This window comes from Lynx canadensis, chromosome C1 (assembly GCF_007474595.2).
Source record: "Lynx canadensis isolate LIC74 chromosome C1, mLynCan4.pri.v2, whole genome shotgun sequence".
Taxonomy (NCBI): domain Eukaryota; kingdom Metazoa; phylum Chordata; class Mammalia; order Carnivora; family Felidae; genus Lynx; species Lynx canadensis.
In genome coordinates, this window is record NC_044310.1 from 77,534,232 (window position 1) to 77,552,958 (window position 18,727).

At 35.7% G+C, this 18,727-nt stretch overlaps 1 protein-coding gene across 1 annotated transcript in view; it reads left to right on the plus strand.

The window, feature by feature from the left end:
* BRDT (bromodomain testis associated) overlaps positions 1-18,727 on the plus strand; it is a 66,132-nt gene that overhangs the window by 18,243 nt on the left and 29,162 nt on the right. Inside the window, exons 7-13 of the mRNA XM_030325300.1 lie at positions 5,376-5,564; positions 6,157-6,326; positions 6,409-6,698; positions 6,785-6,898; positions 6,975-7,133; positions 14,779-14,837; positions 17,183-17,354. Of these exons, the coding sequence (XP_030181160.1) occupies positions 5,376-5,564; positions 6,157-6,326; positions 6,409-6,698; positions 6,785-6,898; positions 6,975-7,133; positions 14,779-14,837; positions 17,183-17,354 (1,153 nt within the window). The remainder of the gene's footprint in view (positions 1-5,375; positions 5,565-6,156; positions 6,327-6,408; positions 6,699-6,784; positions 6,899-6,974; positions 7,134-14,778; positions 14,838-17,182; positions 17,355-18,727) is intronic.

Consider the following 18,727-nt stretch of genomic DNA (forward strand, 5'->3'; position numbering starts at 1 on the left):
AGTAGAGGCTAAAGTCTGGGATTGTGGTGCCTCCCGCTTTGGTCTTCTTTAATATTACTTTGTTTATTCGTGGTCTTTTGTGGTTCCATACAAATTTTAGGATTGCTTGTTGTAGCTTCAAGAAGAATGCTGGTGCAATTTTGATTGGGATTGCATTGAATGTGTAGATAGTTTTGTGTAGTATTGACATTTTAACAATATTTATTCTTCCAATCAATGAGCACAGAATGTTTTTCCATTTCTATATATCGTCTTCAATTTCCTTCATAAGCTTTCTAAAATTTTCGGCATACAGATCTTTTACATCTTTGGTTAGGTTTATTCCTAGGTATTTTATGATTCTTGGTGCAATTGTGAATGGGATCAGTTTCTTTGTCTTTCTTTTGCTTCATTATTAGTGTATAAGAATGCAACTGATTTCTGTACATTGATTTTGTATCCTGTGACTTTGCTGAGTTCAGGTATGTTCTAGCAGACTTTTGGTGGAGTCTGTTGGGTTTTCCACGTATAATATCACATCACCTGCAAAATGTGAAAGCTTGACTTCATTTTTGCCAATTTGGTGCCTTTGATTTCCTTTTGTTGATGCTAGAACTTCCAACACTATGTTAAACAACAGCGGTGAGAGTGGACATCCCTGTCGTGTTCCTGATCTCAGGGGGGAAGCTCTCAGTTTTTCCCCATTGAGGATGATATTAGCTGTGGGCTTTTCATAAATGGCTTTTATGATGTTTAAGTATTTTCCTTCTATCCCAACTGTCTTGAGGGTTTTTATTAAGAAAGGATGCTGAGTTTTGTCAAATGCTTTTTCTGCATCGATTGACAGGATCATATGGTTTTCTTTTCTTTAATTAATGTGATGTATCACATTGATTGATTTGTGAATGTTGAACCAGCCCTGCGCCCAGGAATGAATCCCACTTGATCATGGTGAATAATTCTTTTTATATGCTGTTGAATTCAATTTGCTAGTGTCTTGTTGAGAATTTTTGCATCCATATTCATCAGGGATATTGGCCTGTAGTTCTCTTTTTTTGCTGGGTCTCTGTCTGGTTTGGGAATCAAAGTAATGCTGGCTTCATAGAATGAGTCTGGAAGTTTTCCTTCCCTTTCTATTTTTTGGAACAGCTTGAGAAGGATAAGTATTACCTCTGCTTTAAATGTCTGGTAGAATTCCCCAGGGAAGCCATCTGGTCTTGGACTCTTATTTGTTGGGAGGTTTTTGATAACTGATTCAGTTTCTTCGCTGGTTATGGGTCTGTTCAAATTTTCTATTCCTGTTTGAGATTTGGAAGTGTGTGGGCGCTTACGAATTTGTCCATTTCTTCCAGGTTGTCCAGTTTGTTGGCATATAATTTTTCATAGTATTCCTTGATAATTGCTTGTATTTCTGAGGGATTGGTTGTAATAATTCCATTTTCATTCATGATTTTTTTTAAAGGTTTTTTTTTGTTTGTTTGTTTTTAATTTTTTTTTTCAACGTTTATTTATTTTTGGGACAGAGAGAGACAGAGCATGAACGGGGGAGGGGCAGAGAGAGAGGGAGACACAGAATCGGAAACAGGCTCCAGGCTCTGAGCCATCAGCCCAGAGCCCGACGCGGGGCTCGAACTCACGGACCGCGAGATCGTGACCTGGCTGAAGTCGGACGCTTAACCGACTGCGCCACCCAGGCGCCCCTATTCATGATTTTATCTATTTGGGTCCTTTCCCTTTTCTTTTTGAGAAGCCTGGCTAGAGGTTTATCAATTTTGTTTATTTTTTCAAAAACCAATTCTTGATTTCATTGATCTGCTGTACTGTTTTTTTTTAGATTCTATATTGTTTATTTCTGCTCTGATCTTTATTATTTCTCTTCTTCTGCTGGGTTTGGGGTGTCTTTGCTGTTCTGCTTCTAGTTCCTTTAGGTGTGCTGTTAGATTTTGCATTTGGGATTTTTCTTGTTTCTTGAGATTGGCCTGGATTCCAATGTATTTTCCTCTCAGGACTGCCTTCGCTGCATCCCATAGCGTTTGGATTGTTGTATTTTCATTTTCATTTGTTTCCATATATTGTTAAGTTTCTTTTCTAATTGCCTGGTTGACTCATTCATTCTTTAGTAGGGTGTTCTTTAACCTCCATGCTTTTGGAGGTTTTCCAGACTTTTTCCTGTGGTTGATTTCAAGTTTCATAGCATTGTGGTCTGAAAGTGTGCATGGTATGATCTCAATTCTTTTATACTTATGAAGGGCTGTTTTGTGACCCAGTATGTGATCTATCTTGGAGAATGTTCCATGTGCACTCGAGAAGAAAGCATATTCTGTTGCTTTGGGATGCAGAGTTCTAATACATCTGTCAAGTCCATCTGATCCAATGTATCATTCAGGGTCCTTGTTTCTTTATTGATCCTGTGTCTAGATGATCTATCCATTGTTGTAAGTGGAGTATTAAAGTCCCCTGGAGTTACCACATTCTCATCAATAAGGTAGCTTATGTTTGTGATTGTTTTATATATTTGGGGGCTCCCGTAATCGGCTCATAGACATTTATATTTGTTAGCTCTTCCTGATGGATAGACCCTGTGATTATTATATAATGCCCTTCTTCATCTCTTGTTACAGTCTTTAATTTAAAGTCTAGTTTGCCTGATATACGTATGGCTACTCCAGCTTTCTTTTGACTTCCAGTAGCATGATAGATAGTTCTCCATCCCCTCACTTTCAATCTGAAGGTGTCCTCAGGTCTTAAATGAGTCTCTTGTAGACAGCAAATAGATGGGTCTTGTTTTTTTATTCATTCTGATACCCTGTGTCTTGGTTGGAGCATTTAGTCCATTTACATTCAGTGTTATTTTGAAAGATATGGGTTTAGAGTCATTGTGATGTCTGTCGGTTTCATGCTTATAGTGATGTCTCTGGTACTTTGTGGTCCTTGCAACATTTCACTCACGGAATCCCCCTTAGGATCTCTTGTAGGGCTGGTTTAGTGGTGATGAATTCCTTCAGTTTTTGTTTGTTTGGGAAGACCTTTATCTCTCCTTCTATTCTGAATGACAGACTTGCTGGATAAAGGATTCTTGGCTGCATATTTTTTCTGTTTATCATATTGAAGATTTCCTGCCATTCCTTTCTGGCCTGCCAAATTTCAGTAGATAGGTCTGCCACTAGGCTTATGGGTCTCCCTTTATAAGTTAGAGTCTGTTTATCCCTAGCTGTTTTCAGAATTCCCTCTTTATCCTTGTATCTTGCTAGTTTCACTATGATATGTCTTGCAGAAGATCGATTCAAGTTACGTCTAAAGGGAGTTCTCCGTGCCTCTTGGATTTCGATTCCTGTTTCCTTCCCCAAATCAGGGAAGTTATCAGCTATGATTTGTTCAAGTACACCTTCAGCCCCTTTCTCTCTCTCTTCTGGAATTCCTGTGATACGGATATTGTTCCGTTTGATTGCATCACTTAGTTCTGTAATTCTCCCCTCATACTCCTGGATTTTTTTTATCTTTTTCTCAGCTTCCTCTTTTTCCATAATTTTATCGTCTAATTCACATATTCTCTCTTCTGCTTCTTCAATCCATGACATGGCCACGTCCATTTTATTTTGTACCTCATTTATAGCATTTTTTAGCTCCTCATGACTATTTCTTAGTCCCTTGATCTCTGTAGCAATAGATTCTCTGCTATCCTCTATGCTTTTTTCAAGCCTAGTGATTAATGTTATGACTATTAGTCTAAATTCTTGTTCCATTACATTGCCTAAATCATTTTTGATCAGTTTGTTAGCTGTCACTACTTCCTGTAGTTTCTTTTGAGGCGAGTTCTTCTGTTTCATCATTTTGGGTAGTTCCTGGGGTGGTGCCAAACTGCAGGGCACTTCCCCTGTGTTGTCTGGAGTAACTTGTGTTGGTGGGCAGGGCCATAGTCAGACCCGATGTCTGTCCCCAGCCCACCGCTGGGGCCACAGTCAGACTGGTGTGTATCTTATCTTCCCCTCTCCCAGGGGCAGGACTCACTGTGGAGTGGTCTGGCCCCTGTCTGGGCTGCTTGCAACACTGCCAGTCATAGTTGTGGTGCTGCTTTGATGGGATCTGGCGTATTAGCCAGGGTGGATCCGCAAGGTGCACAGGGGCAGGAGTGGCAGGCTGGGCTTACTTTGCTGTAGGTGGTCCCCTGCAGGAGAGGCCCTGCAGCACTGGGAGGGAGGCAGACCCGTCGGAGGGATGGATCCGCAGAAGCACAGCATTGGGTGTTTGCGGTGCAAACAAGTTCTGTGACGGGATCTGGTTCCCTTTGGGATTTTGGCTGGGGGATGGGCGAGGGAGATGGCGCTGGTGAGCACCTTTGTTCCCTGCCAAGCTGAGCTCTGTTCTCCGGAGCTCAACAACTCTCCCTCCCGTTGTCCTCTAGCCCTCCCGCTCTTGGAGCAAAGCTGTTGACTTATAACATTCCAGATGTTAAGTCCTGCTGGCTGTCAGAACACACTCCATCTGGCCTCTCTGCTTTGCAAGCCAGACTCAGGGGCTCTGCCTTGCCGGGTGGGCCGGCTGCCCCTTCACCTCCCCAGCTCCCTCCCGCCAGTCCATGTAGCGCGCACCGCCTCTCCGCCCTTCCTACCCTCTTCCGTAGGCCTCTCGTCTACGCTTGGCTCTGGAGAGTCCGTTCTGCTAGTCTTCTGGCAGTTTTCTGGGTTATTTAGGCAGATGTGGGTGGAATCTAAGTGGTCAGCAGGACGAGGTGAGCCCAGCGTCCTCCTACGCTGCCATCTTCCATGTTCCTGAAAGTGAGTTTCTTCTGAACAGTTTGGAAATTTTTGAACCATAACTTAAAAGACAAAGAACACCCTACTTCCCAAAATAAAGCACAATTTATTAAAGTGTAGAGATTTTTTGTTTGTTTTTGAGGTATAGCATACATTAGTACATCTTTTTATGAGGCTGCTGTGCACATAGAAGATATTGGAGAAATATTAGTGAAGAGGGGATAGTAGATAACTGAGATAGGATTGACTGGAGCCCATGTCTCCCTGAAGGGAAAGCTCGAGGACTGTTGAGGCTGACCCAGTGGGAGGTAGTGGAATGATGGATCAAAACATGGGGCAGGAGATCCTTGAAAGAACATTCTCTACACAATTTGAGAGGTCTGTCTTAGAAGAGACCTAGAAGAGAAGAGAAAAGTTGCTAAGGTTAGCAAGCAAGGAAGCATGAGTCTTATATTTCTTCTTTGGTAAATTATCATTGTGTAAGTTTAAGGTATACAACATAATGACTTGATGTATATATTATATAACGATTACCACAAGGAAAAATAGAATTATCAAAATGTGACACTTTTGTTAAAAGGTGTTATTGCTGCATTAAATTGGAAATACAGAAAATGTTTATAGTCTAATTTTCCATTATAGGATGTCTTTGAAATGCATTTTGCAAAGATCCCAGATGAACCTGTTGAGAGTATGCCTGTATGCTACATCAAAACAGATACCACAGAAGTCCATGATAGAGAAAGCAGAAGTGAAGCTTCCTCTGAAGATAACTCTTCTGGCGATTCTGAAGATGAACGAGTTCAACGTCTTGCAAAACTTCAGGAGCAGGTAGTTGATTGTATTGGTAAAAAGTTTTGGTATTTTTGTGAGCTCTTGATGCAGATCTATTATAAAATGCTTTTTGTAGATTAAAAGCTGTTACATTTAGATAACTTAGCAACTGTGGCTTTATTTACTTATTGGCACATTTATAATGTTTAATAGTCTTTCTTACCCAAAGGTCTATATATCTTAAAATTCTGTTATTTATATTCTTAACCCCAATGAATTGATTCTCATTGAAATGATTTATATGATGTAATCCAAGATATTTTATGGATGAGATTTTAACATTGCTACCTTTTGTGATAAAAGGTTAACCTTCTCTGAACTCAAGCCTGAAAAAAACAATTAAAAAGTTAAGATTACTGGAAATCTAATTTTCATGGTCTGGTTATAGATGAATACCTAAGTTTATGGGTTGAGCACATGACAGTATTTCTAATTTAGTGTATGCCCTTCAAAATAATGAATTCGTGAAATGAAATAAGAACCTGAAGGACATGAATTTCAGGATAGTCCTGACTTTTGAGTGCCTTCATTTTTTTTCTGATGTCTTTACTTAGAGCCGTGAATGTTTAAAGAATTTTTTCTTTATCAGCTGAAAGCTGTTCATCAACAGCTACAAGTTCTATCCCAAGTACCTTTCCGTAAGCTAAAGAAAAAGAATAAGTCTAAAAGGGAAAAGAAGAAAGAAAAGGTTAATAACAGAGATGAAAATCCAAGGAAAAAGTTTAAGCAAATGAAATTAAAGGAAAAGTCTAAAAGCAAGTAAGTATCTTTTATTAAAAATGCCTTATTCAAATCATAATATTATCTCAAATAATTTTGATTAAATTTAATTTTTGTTTAGTCAGCCAAAGAAGAGGAAACAGCAGGTGTTGGCTCTGAAACCTGAAGATGATGCTAATGCTAAACCTATGAACTATGATGAGAAAAGGCAGTTAAGCTTGGATATAAACAAACTCCCTGGAGATAAACTTGGGCGGGTTGTTCATATAATACAATCAAGAGAGCCTTCACTGAGAAATTCCAACCCTGATGAGATAGAGATAGACTTTGAAACACTAAAAGCATCAACACTGCGAGAACTAGAAAAGTATGTTGCTGCATGTCTAAGAAAAAGACCACTAAAGCCTCATGGTATGTATTTCTGTGTAGCAGTAGAAGTCAGTCTGGTATTTGTTTTTGTTTTTGGTGATACTCTTTTTTCCTCTTAAATCCCATAGGTAAGAAGATAATGAAGTCCAGAGAAGAATTTCATTCACAGAAAAAACAGGAGTTGGAAAAGCGGTTACTAGAGGTCAATAATCAGTTAAACTGTAGAAAACGTCAACCAAAATGTAGGTGGCAGTCCTTTAAATGTTCCTTTGATTATGTAATTCTGGTAGCCTTGTAATGTCCTTCCCTATTTTGTAGCTGAGAAGACGCAGTCATCCAAGGCTGTTGGAAGTGGTTCCCGATTAAGCGAAAGCAGTAGCAGCAGCAGCAGCAGCAGCAGCAGCAGCAGCAGCTCCTCGGAGACTGAAAGCAGTAGCAGTGATTCAGGCTCCTCTGACAGCAGTGATTCTGAATCAGGTTAGCTGTCCCCTTAAGTGTACTTGTGTTTGTGTGGAAATTTTTTCCTTGTACTATTGAGACTTCGATTTTTAAGAAACGTCTGTCACTTACCCAGAACCTATGGTTTGGATGCCACACTTATTATTGAATTGCATGTTGAAAATCTTACTATTTTCTTTAAAAGATGCTGTGTAAAATGAAAGTTCATATTACACATATGTGACTTAGAGGTGTGTAACATCGAAAATAAGTTTACTAAAGGTGGGATAGTTTCTTAATATATAACACCAGATCTTAATGTGAGAAAATAACAAATAATAAAATTCCAGTCTTCATTTTTTTTATAAAGTAAAGGATTATTTGAGAACATTTACTCTCTGTGATGTATCAGACTACTCTAATGTTGCAGTTATGTCCCGTTGTGACAATATATTCTGACTGAATATATTGAATGATTTCATCATTTTGAATTAAACCAGTCATCCCAGAAAATGTTTAAAGGAGAATTTTATTCACTTCTGTGTTTTCTTCATTGTAGAATATTATCTTCCATTCATAGAAAAATGTACTTCAAATTGAGATTTCCAGTTATGCTGAAGTACCATATTACCTTGGGTATATTTTCATCAACTGTATCAAGCTTAACTCATTCATGTTTTGTTTGTGCTGTTTCACTGATGGTCACATAGTTGACAAGTAATCACTGCCCAAGGATGCCCAAGTGGCATTCCATCATTATCCACCAGAAGGCATGTTCAGAATATGGAGCACTTTTCTATCCCAAATTTTGCTTTATTTTGAATGAAATGCTTCTTGTTTGCCATGAGATTCAGTTCTCTTTAAAAAAAAAAAAATCCTACACAGAATATTGTCACATCAGGGATTCTTACCTTTTGTAAGAACACCCCTCTTATTTCACTGTGGTAGTAAGGGCTTGCTGGCTTGCAGTCCCTTTTGTTTCACTTTTGGTTCTGTTCAGACCAGTTTGCATTTATGTGGTGCTGATTGCTGCATTTTGTTTTTACATTTCTAAAGTATATAGTGGTAAACATTTTTGTTGGATTTGTCATACTAGAAAATTTTTAAATTGATTTAGGGCTGTAATTATACATTATTTTCTTATATTTGACAATAAAGCATAAAACAATGCTGGAAAAACTAAAGTTGCATTTAGAATTTTAAATTGTAATAAATAGCATTTGTAACTTCATCTAATAAAGCATTTGTGGCCTAATAAGTTACAGCACTTTGTCTTTTATTTGTAAGATAAAGCTGTTTGAGTTATCTAATTATATATTGGCTACTGATCAATAAATGCCTTAAGCATTAGTGGAAAAGTGATATATACAGAGTGCTTCAATAAAATACCTTAATTTCAGTTTCTGATAGATTCTTCCAACACACTGCTTGAAGGAAAGATGTTTATCATCTACTATGTGTTCTTAGAATGGTTCTTATATATGGTTTCCTAAATTTCCAGTGGAATAACTTGGCCTCAGAATTATAATTTTTTTTAACACATTTGTGTTGAATTTTTATTTTATGACTGATGTCCTTGTTTAATGTTATCTTTCTATAACAAGTACTGTTTTTAAAAACATTGTTAAAATCAAAGTAGCACATTGTTATGTTTCAACCTACATTATGAGAGTATACAGGTTTGTGACACTAAGGTCAGTTTTTCTTACATGATAGTATGAGTTTGTGAATTTCTTTGAAATTTTTATTGTTTTATAAACATTCAAACTGTGTACACTTACATGCATGTTATAAATTGCAAACTCAGTGCTTACCTTAAATGAGCATTAAGTTCTCTCCTGTTTTTTTTGTTTTTGCTTTATTTGCTTAACAAAATAAATTAGTAAATGAAGCAATAGGACCTTTGTCTTAAATATTAACTTCACTTGTACCCATTAAAATACTATAAGGCTTTTTACTTCTGGTGTGTAAGCTAAGAACATTTTTTACTTTCTTGACAAAAACTATAAATGAAAGGATTGTAAATTATGAAAAATAATGAAGTCAGATCATAGCAATAATAATACTTAATGCAAAATAGTAAAAAGCATCTACTATTCTTAATTATGTATATGACATTACCAAAGAGCAGACAACAAATCCCAAATCAAGTCTCAGGGTAGAGGGAAATGGAGCTACTTACTGAGAAAATACAATTTGTGAAAATTAGGAATGTCAGCAAAAACTTTATCTGTTACATAAGTACAAATTAACTGAAAAAATATATAAGATTTTGTAGCTTTTAAATTTATTGTGGTTTGTTCAGAACTTAAACTTAGAGTTAGAATATCTTCATTGCCATAACTCTGGTTAATAAGGCTTTTGATTATTCAAGATAGGAGATATGAATATATTTTCATTTCAAAACTTTAATAGAGGAAACTTTTCTGATAGAAAGATATTGATCTTTAGCAATTTTTCTTAATCTTTTTAATACCTGCCTTCTAGAATTTTATAGCAGTTTGGCTATATGCAATTTCCTTAGCAAAATCATAATCTTTTGTAATTTTGGTTATCAAGGATGGAGCTCTAAATTAACTTTTATTAGTTCCTTAATATTGATTCATAGTTCTTTAATTATCCTTATTATGAGCTGCTCTGTCTTTACTGCAGTAGCATTCTGTTTAGATGTGTGAAATGTTTGAACGGTAACATCTGTGAAAAACATTTAAGTGTTGTAAATTGTGTTACAGTTGTTTATTCCACATTATTTAAATGATTATATTTCATGTATTTTCAAACCTTATTTTATGCACTTTTGAAAAATACAGGCTCAATTCTGCTTTATTAAATAAGATTAATTAAATGGCCAAGCTGTGATTTCCAAGGAAAGTTTTATTTAAAAATTCTTTAATTAAAATTTCAAATAAGATATTGAATCAGCTCTAAGGTGGAATTGGAATGAAATCCCAAATCTTTGAAAAATATAAATGAGATATCTTTGGAGTAAAAGCAGTACTTGACTGCAGATTTATTGTGTTTTGGTTTTATCATTTAAATTATTTTCTTGACTGACATCAGTGTATGCAAACTGTCATGTGTAGCTTAGTCAAGAACATTTATTAAACATTGGTAAAAATGTAACCCTTTTCTAAATGATTTTTCATAACCTTCAAAATATCATCAAATATCAGATCAAATATGTAAATGAGATTTGACAGTAAAATGAATTCCAGATGCTTATATCCTATGTTAGCTGGGCTTTGCTAGTATGTACACAAAACCTATTGAGAGTTTTCTTCTTCTTCTTTTTCTTTTTTTTTTTTTTTCCTACTGATAGTTTTCTAATTCTCAACAGCTTTGGCTATCTTGAGTGATATAATAGGGAGGAATATAACTAATAGATTCAATTCTATAGATAATATTACTGAGAATCAAATGGGATCAGCTCATTGGTGGTAGTACTTTTAATTGAAATCTTAAAAAAAATAACTTAAGGAACTGTCTAAATGTTAGCTCAGATACTTGATTAGTGTGGAATAGAATTATTTTTCAGGGGGGCAGCTGAGTGGCTCAGTCAGTTAAGCATCCGACTTCGGCTCAGGTCATGATTTCAGGGTTTGTGGGTTCGAGCCCTGTGTCAAGCTCTGTGCTGACAGCTCAGAGCCTGGAGCCAGCTTTAGATTCTGTGTCTCTCTCTCTGCCCCTCCCCTGTTCATGCTCTGTCTCTCTCTGAATCTCTCTCTCTCTCTCAAAAAATAAACATTAAAAACAAAAAAAGGAATATTTTTCAGGAATGTTTATAATTTCAGTTGTCTAATAGTTAAACTCAAACTCAGTGGTTATGGCATCAATTCTTCACCTGATTAAGACAAAGTAAATTTGTCACTTCATTCATTAGACTTTTTGCTTTTATTGGCTTCAGTGTAATATTCAGAGGAAGAAATTTATGAAGCCCTTTAACAGTTTCTTTTTTAAAAACACTTCCTTCGTTATGGGTGACTTACAAACAGGACTAAAACAACTTCTCTTTTTAGTTTTACAACCTAGGTTTTCTGTAGAAGTGATGAGGATATGATTTTTTTTTTCATGCAAGGGGAAAAAGGACAAAATGGACTTGGTTCAAGTCCAGATTTTGTTATACCTTTTTTAGGCGGAGAATGGTTTAGTGCATGTAGGAAGTACACAATGACAGTTGGGGAATACTCTTTGGCATTTAAGAGAAATGATTAGTTTATCACTTAAAATTTTAAAACTATGATGACTTTCTCATCAACTAAAGTATTTTCAAAGCACTAGAAAGATAAATTCAAAGACCCAGCTTTGATTAAAAACCTATATATATTGAGGTCCACACTTGAGCCTTAAGTCTTTGAAAAAGACTGATAAATTTTGTCTTGTGTATTTAAAAATTATCTGTTCAAAAATGGGTCTTCCTGAATAAGCAGGCTGTCTAGAATAGTATTTTCTCAGTATGTTAGAATCACCTGCAAAACTTTTAAACTAGTGTCCAAACCTGAATTAAATATAGAATGGGGCTAGATATATGTGATATCTAAGTATTCCAAGTAACTTTAATACGCTGCTATGTTTGAGAACCATTGATCTAGGGGGGTTTTTTGTTTCTACCTTTTAAAATTTTTTTTTTTGTTATAAACGTTTATTTATTTTTGAGAGGGAGGGATAGCACAAATGGGGGAGTGTTGGGGAAAGGGGGACCACAGAATCTGAAGCAGGCCTCAGGCTCTGAGCTGTCAGCCCAAAGCCCAATGCGGGACTCGAACCCACAAACCTGAGCTGAAGTTTGATGCTAAACCAATCGAGCCACTCAGGCACCCCAGTTTCCACTTTTTGTACTTGGGTTGTGTTTATATATTAAAATAAGTACCAGACACTTCAATGAAAATTGCCAAAGCAGTCTGTAAAGGGAGCACATTTCTTTAATTCAAAGACAAATTGCTTATTTGGTTTGTTTGTTTGTTTGGTTGGTTGGTTGGTTGGTTGGTTTTGGTTTTTTAACCAACAGACCATGTCTTAGGTGATAAGTTTGGGCAAATCATTTAACATCTCTGGACATGCTTTTTTCATATAAAATAAGGTAACAGAAGCAGGTAGTGAATTCCAACTACCTTTTTAAACCCTGTTCTGTGTAACAGAAGTGTGATTTAGTTTTCTAATTCAAAAATCTTCAGTAATTTTTTTCTGATATATATGGCATAACATTCTGGTTTTGCCTTATGGTATTCATATTCAGCTTATTAAACTTTTCTTAGTCTATACTGTCTTCCTGATAACATTTGCTATATCTGGAGCATTTATCTCCGTGCTTTGAGAGGTGATGGATATTAAACCAACTCTTTAATCAAATATTCAATTCCAGCTCTCTTTTATTCTATAATTAAAATTTTTTGCCTTAGTTTAAAATGAAAACTTTTTTTTAATGTTTATTTTTGAGAAAGAGACAGCGAGCAGGGGAGGGGGGCAGAGAGAGAGACACACACACACAGAATCCACAGCAGGCTCCAGGCTCTAAGCTGTCAGCACAGAGCCAGACACAGGGGCTCTAACTCAACGAACTGCGAGATTATGACCCGAGTTAAAGTCAGATGCTCAACCAAGCCACCCAGGTGCCCCTAAAATAAACTTTTCCATCAGAGTTTTATGTTGAGGTTTTGGGGGAGATGTGAAAATAGAACATATTACATAACATGCATAATATGCATTTGTTTAGTAGTTCACATATATTACCCAATTTGATTCTCTTAAGGTGGGTATACATATTATCACAGTTCCCTGGAGAAATTAGTTGACAGTATATATGTTGTCACTATAGTGCTCAGTTTCATTAAGATTTGCAAGACCTGAAGAGCTTCTTCACTAATTGAAAGGGGATCTTAAACTTGATAGTGAAAATGTATATGTTTGCCTTTTAACTACAAGGGCCAGGAACTCATAAAAGTTTTATGTTTTATGTTTCTAGAAAGTCAACTATGTAAAAGTAGAATGAGAATCAAAATGCTGAGTTTTAGGCTGTCATTAATTATTCTTCTGTCCATAGTCTAAGACTTTTATGAAACATACTGTATCGGATGGTTTTGACCTTTTTTTATTGCAGTATAACTGACATACAATATTAGTTTCAGGTGTACAACATAGTGATTTGGCATTTGTGTACTTTGCAAAATAATGACTACAGTAAGTCTAGTTACCATTCTAGTTAAAATTTTGATGCCTTTTCCTAGTGTCTTCAGATTCAGAGAATTTTTAAAATTCTGAGCTATTATATCAGAAAACTAAGATAATGCCCTTGAATTTTTTAGTAGAACATTAATATATGTCATATTTTATTATACTTAAGAGTTTATGTAAATTGTAGAATAATGTAGTTTAGGTGCATATTTGAATATTTAAGATAGCTGTGTAGATGTGCATATATTATATGATCATATTAATGAAGTCTGTTTTTTTTGTTCAAAGCTGAAACCATAATTTATCCCCTAAATGTGAAAGCTACCTGGATCTATACCCTCAATCTTTGCTGTCTATATTCTTCCCTTCCCTTCCACCTAGCCCCCAACACTTAAATAATACTTAGTGGAGTGACATTAAGATGGTTCGTGTCATTTCAAAACTTGAATTCTTTAAACTAAAGCACGTCATTGAGTGGCATTTAGCAATTTTAACAATGTCCAGCATCAAACATTTTAGGAGAGGAAAGAACAGTAACAAATCCAGTGGAAACTGATGGCATTTCAGGAAGCAGAAGGTAATTATTAAAATTAGAACGTTTTAAGTTTGAATAAGATTTGGTATTAACCAGCTTTGGTGCCCTGGAGCCTGAAACAAATAATGCTAAGGTGGCTCATCAATGCCCACCTGGAGAGATGGGTCAAGGCATTAACTGGCAGTTTGGTGCTTTTATTGCACTGGCCTAGGCTTATGATTGGGGAGGACAGCACCAGAAAATATTGTAAGATAAAGAAAGGAACTTATGAGTAGCATGTCAGAGATCTCTTTTTATATCTACTGTACCACCAGTGTCTGCTGTAAAGGTATTTCTAAAAGTAAAGAAGGTACTATAAAAACCATTTGTTACAACATAGTTGAGGCTGCCAAATAGCTAGAGAGTAAATAAATAATTGTTTGGGATCTTCCCATAATGCTTAGTAAGCAGAGCAGAATTTACCATGAAATTAAATAGCTTCACTTTTCATAACAGACTGTATCCTCTCAGATCAGTGATATATCCTTCTCTTATAGTAAGTTTTTAATTATTTTAATTAAGTTCCTTGTGGCTGTATTTATGGCTACTTGGTAAAAGATGATTTTGCTATAATTCGTTCTACTTGTTTAAAACCTTATCTGTGTTGTAACTTGTTCCTGTTTAAACTGTCGCTTATTCAAGCTCTTTACTATGCTGTTCTTTTTTGCCTAAATAATCCAAGTTGAAATTTGTGAGTGGGTATTTATTCAATTATGTGGAAAAGAAAATATCCCCTTTAAAACGCAAGTATCTCTTTAGAATTTTGACTGATTCAAAGGGCAAAAACCTGGTAACTATAAGAATTTCTTGATTTAAGAGGTTGGTATTAAAGACATTTTCTTGAGATGACCATTTTATTTCTAATATGAAAACAATTTATAATTTAAATGGTAAGGTTTTAAGCTAACAAATACTGAAATATTTATTTATATACATTTGCAGAAATGTTTCCTAAATTTACTGAAGCAAAACAGAATGATTCTCCTAAAGAACAAGTAAAGGTAAGTTAATTCCTCCTTTTTTACCTTAGAATTTTAAAATGTATGTTATAACTCAACTGGTATAGTAGTAGCTTCTTTAAAATTTGTTTTGATTTTGTTTATAATGAAGAGCTGTCACATTTTCAGTTTGTCAACTAAATACTCAAAGATTTCTTCTTAAAATTGAATACAGGAAGTATTTGGCTACATTTTTCTAATAAGATATAACTGTTCTATAAATCATATTAGTAGAACAAATGATAGAAGTTTTGAGTTAGTCTTGAGAGTAAATACAGAAGAAAGGCCTTGCTTTCCCTATGTGCACACAGTAGGATGTAGGGTACACACAGTAAGGTGGGATTTCTAAAGGAGGTAGGAAAATGGTAGGTAGGATTTCTAAAGATAAAGCTTATAATTACCAGCTACTAATTTTAGCACATCTATCATTAGTAGTTGACATGCTTTGAAAAGGATAGAAGTAATTTTATCTCTTACTAATTCAAGTTGTAATTCTCATTAAAGTTTTAATCCTCTGTACCTTCCTGAATATAGAATTACAGGTATATACCTTTATTAAATTATAAATTAACATCATCTAACTAGGTTAGGGATGTACAACATAAATACCTCTGTTGAGGGAGCTCTCTATTATGAGAAGAGATAGATATATAATCACCCTGTTAAGAGGTTGCATGATTAGCGCGATCATCTATTTTCATAATTGAGAAAATGTAGAAGGAATATATATACTATCTGAAGGAGAAAATGCTTAAAATGGCTTTTAAACTACAGGGAAGGGAAAGAAATGGTTAGTACATTGACGCAGATTAGGGACTTAACTTTTTCTAAACAGAGGTAGTAGTGTGAAGAGAGGCAAAGAAGCACGGAAGTTGTGTTCAGGGAAAAATGGCAGCAGAGGGTATTTGCCAGGGATTAGCTGGCTTGGGGGACATAATAAAGAGGGCTTTGAACACCTAGATGAAATGGTAATTAATTTGGTAGACAAAAATGAGTTCTAAAAGGTACAGATTGTTGCCATAGATTTTAGTGAAATCAAAACTATATCAATGAACTTTGAAAGCATCCTCAATACATAGCATATAAAATGCTGTCTTTTTATTTTAATGTTTATGAGGGAGGGAGGGAGGGAGGAAAGGAGGCAGCAGAGAGAGAGGGAGACACAGAATCAGAAGCAGGCTCCAGGCTCTGAGCTGTCAGCACAGAGCCTGATGTGGGGCTCGAACTCACAGACTGAGATCATGACCTGAGCCGAAGTTGGACGCTCAACTGACTGAGCCACCCAGGCGCCTCTAGAATGCTCTCTTAATGATCTGTTTGTGGCCAGAATTTTTTCAGTGTCACTCACTGAGGAACAAAATGCCCACTGATAATAAAAGAGGGAATTTTTTTTAGAAATATGAGTAAATGCATATATTTGTGTGTTTCAGAAAGTGATTTCTTGTTGATTTAAACCTCAGCATTTGACTTTAACTTTGCGGCTTGGGTCTATATTATTGTTGGAACATTTCTATGGCATTAGTTTTATTCAAGCTAGCATAGGTATTCATACACTTGCCTTATTTACTCACTCACTCTAACCCCTTTATTAGATGGAGAAAGACTGTCTTACTGATCTCTGTACTATCTACAACTCAAAGCTTAGTAGATAAGACACCTGGGCTTTGGTACTATAACTTAGCTTGTGACTAAATAGTTGTGAGATTCTAGGAAAGTTGCTTTTATTATATCTGAGTCCTATTGTAAACTATAAACAGGGATAATAGTTACATTGAACTCATGAGATTATTGGTTGAATTGAAGAGCTTTATATAAAGGGTTTAGCCTGGTGCCTCACACATTGTAAGCATTAAATAAATGTTAGCTATATAATACAGTTTTTACTTACTAAATCAGAATTTTGCTGATAGTCTTACAGGTCAACTATCATGTGATTTTTACCCACCCTTCTCATTATGCCTATAATACAGTACGGTAAAGGGGGTAAAAGAAAGCAGATTAGTCTCTAGATTTGGTATAAAAGCTCCCAGGAAAGCATTTGGAAATAAGCAGCACTATTTAATAACGTATGTAAGTTTGTATGTATTATTAACTAAGACTATAGGCTTTGACTAACTCTACCTAAAACTATAGGATGGCCAAGTCTTTTAATCTTTCCACACCTTATTTTTCTCATCTGTAAGAATGGGATAATTATACCCTATAAGTTTGTATGACTTAAATAATTATATCATAGTTGAAGGTAGTTTTAAATTATATTCTTTTCCTCTCTGTTTCTACTTTTTTATTTAAACTTTTTGTGTGGTTAAAACTCTGAAAGACAGTTGTCTTTATCTTTGTCTTAACAGATACAGTCTTCTGTACAAGATCAAGCCTCTGCAAAAACTACCCTTTTTTGTCAGACTTCATATTCATGTGAAACACCACCAGATCACCATCAGTTAGCATTTAATCATCAAGAATTAGAACATTTACACAGTGTGAAAAACATTTCATCTTTACAAATTCTGCCTCCCTCAGGTAAGAAATTAACTAGTTAATAACTAGGAAATTTCAGGTTAGAAATAATCACTGAAGCACATTGTTAGAAATTATCGGCTTTAGGGGCGCCTGGGTGGCGCAGTCGGTTAAGCGTCCGACTTCAGCCAGGTCACGATCTCGCGGTCCGTGAGTTCGAGCCCCGCGTCAGGCTCTGGGCTGATGGCTCAGAGCCTGGAGCCTGTTTCCGATTCTGTGTCTCCCTCTCTCTCTGCCCCTCCCCCCGTTCATGCTCTGTCTCTCTCTGTCCCAAAAATAAATAAACGTTGAAAAAAAATTAAAAAAAAAAAAAGAAATTATCGGCTTTATTTTTAAAGGTATTCATTACATTTGAATAAGAAAATTATATGTACAGTTCACATGCAATTTATTTTCATATAGATTATATACATTGGCTTGTGGGTCAAATACTAAAACCTTTCACTGCCAGAGCCCATACTACTGAGTTCTGAGCAGATTTGGGAAATGTTGCTCTAATTTCCATGATTCCTATTTGAGTTGGAAAGGTAGGATGGAATAAGGAAAAGATAGAGGTTTTATAGGTAGAGAAATTAAATTTTATACATGAGAAGTAGTTTACAGCTAAGGAAACTTAGGACAAAAATACTTGCCTAGTGGTTCCCATTTACCAAAATCATCTTCCAAACCTGGCTAAATTTTTATATTGTTACATTCATTTGACTACAAATATCTTGTCTGTTAGTCTTGTCAGAAGTGGAGTTATTGCCTGTCTCGTCCTGATTCTCCTGCCGTGTATGCCACAAACGATAATTCTCCGATACTGATGAGCCCAGCCTAGGGAGTACCTGAACCTTGAGATAGTATTCAGGTCTAGTCTAGAATCAGGTGTGAATATTCCTCATCCATGTTGCCTTCCCTCTAGGAGGCTGCCCACCAGTTTCTATTTGGCCTTCCAAGGGCAGGGGTTTCTCCAAAGCAGAAGAAGTTTCTAAATTGTTTTACTACAGTACAGATTAGGAGGAAGAGAGAAGTTTTGATCCTCCTTTAGTGCTTCCAGTGAAAGCTCTCTGTTTTGTGTTTCAGTATTTCATTTTGTATGTAACTCAAGTTATAGCTCTTCAGTGTGGAGAAGGGAATGGAGATCAAAAGAGAAAATACCTAAAGCAACACTGGAAGGCATCCCAGGAATTTAAAAAAAAAAAAAAAAGATCCAAAGTATAAAATATTTATATCCATCCTTTTGTGGAAAAAGGTTTTCAAAGTATGCAGGAGCATAACTGAAGATGTGTTAATTCTAGGTCATGAGTTATCTTGAATGCAAGTGTTCCATTTGGGTCTTTTATTTTGCACACAACAAGTGGCTTTGTTTTTTTTTTTTTTAACATTTATTCATT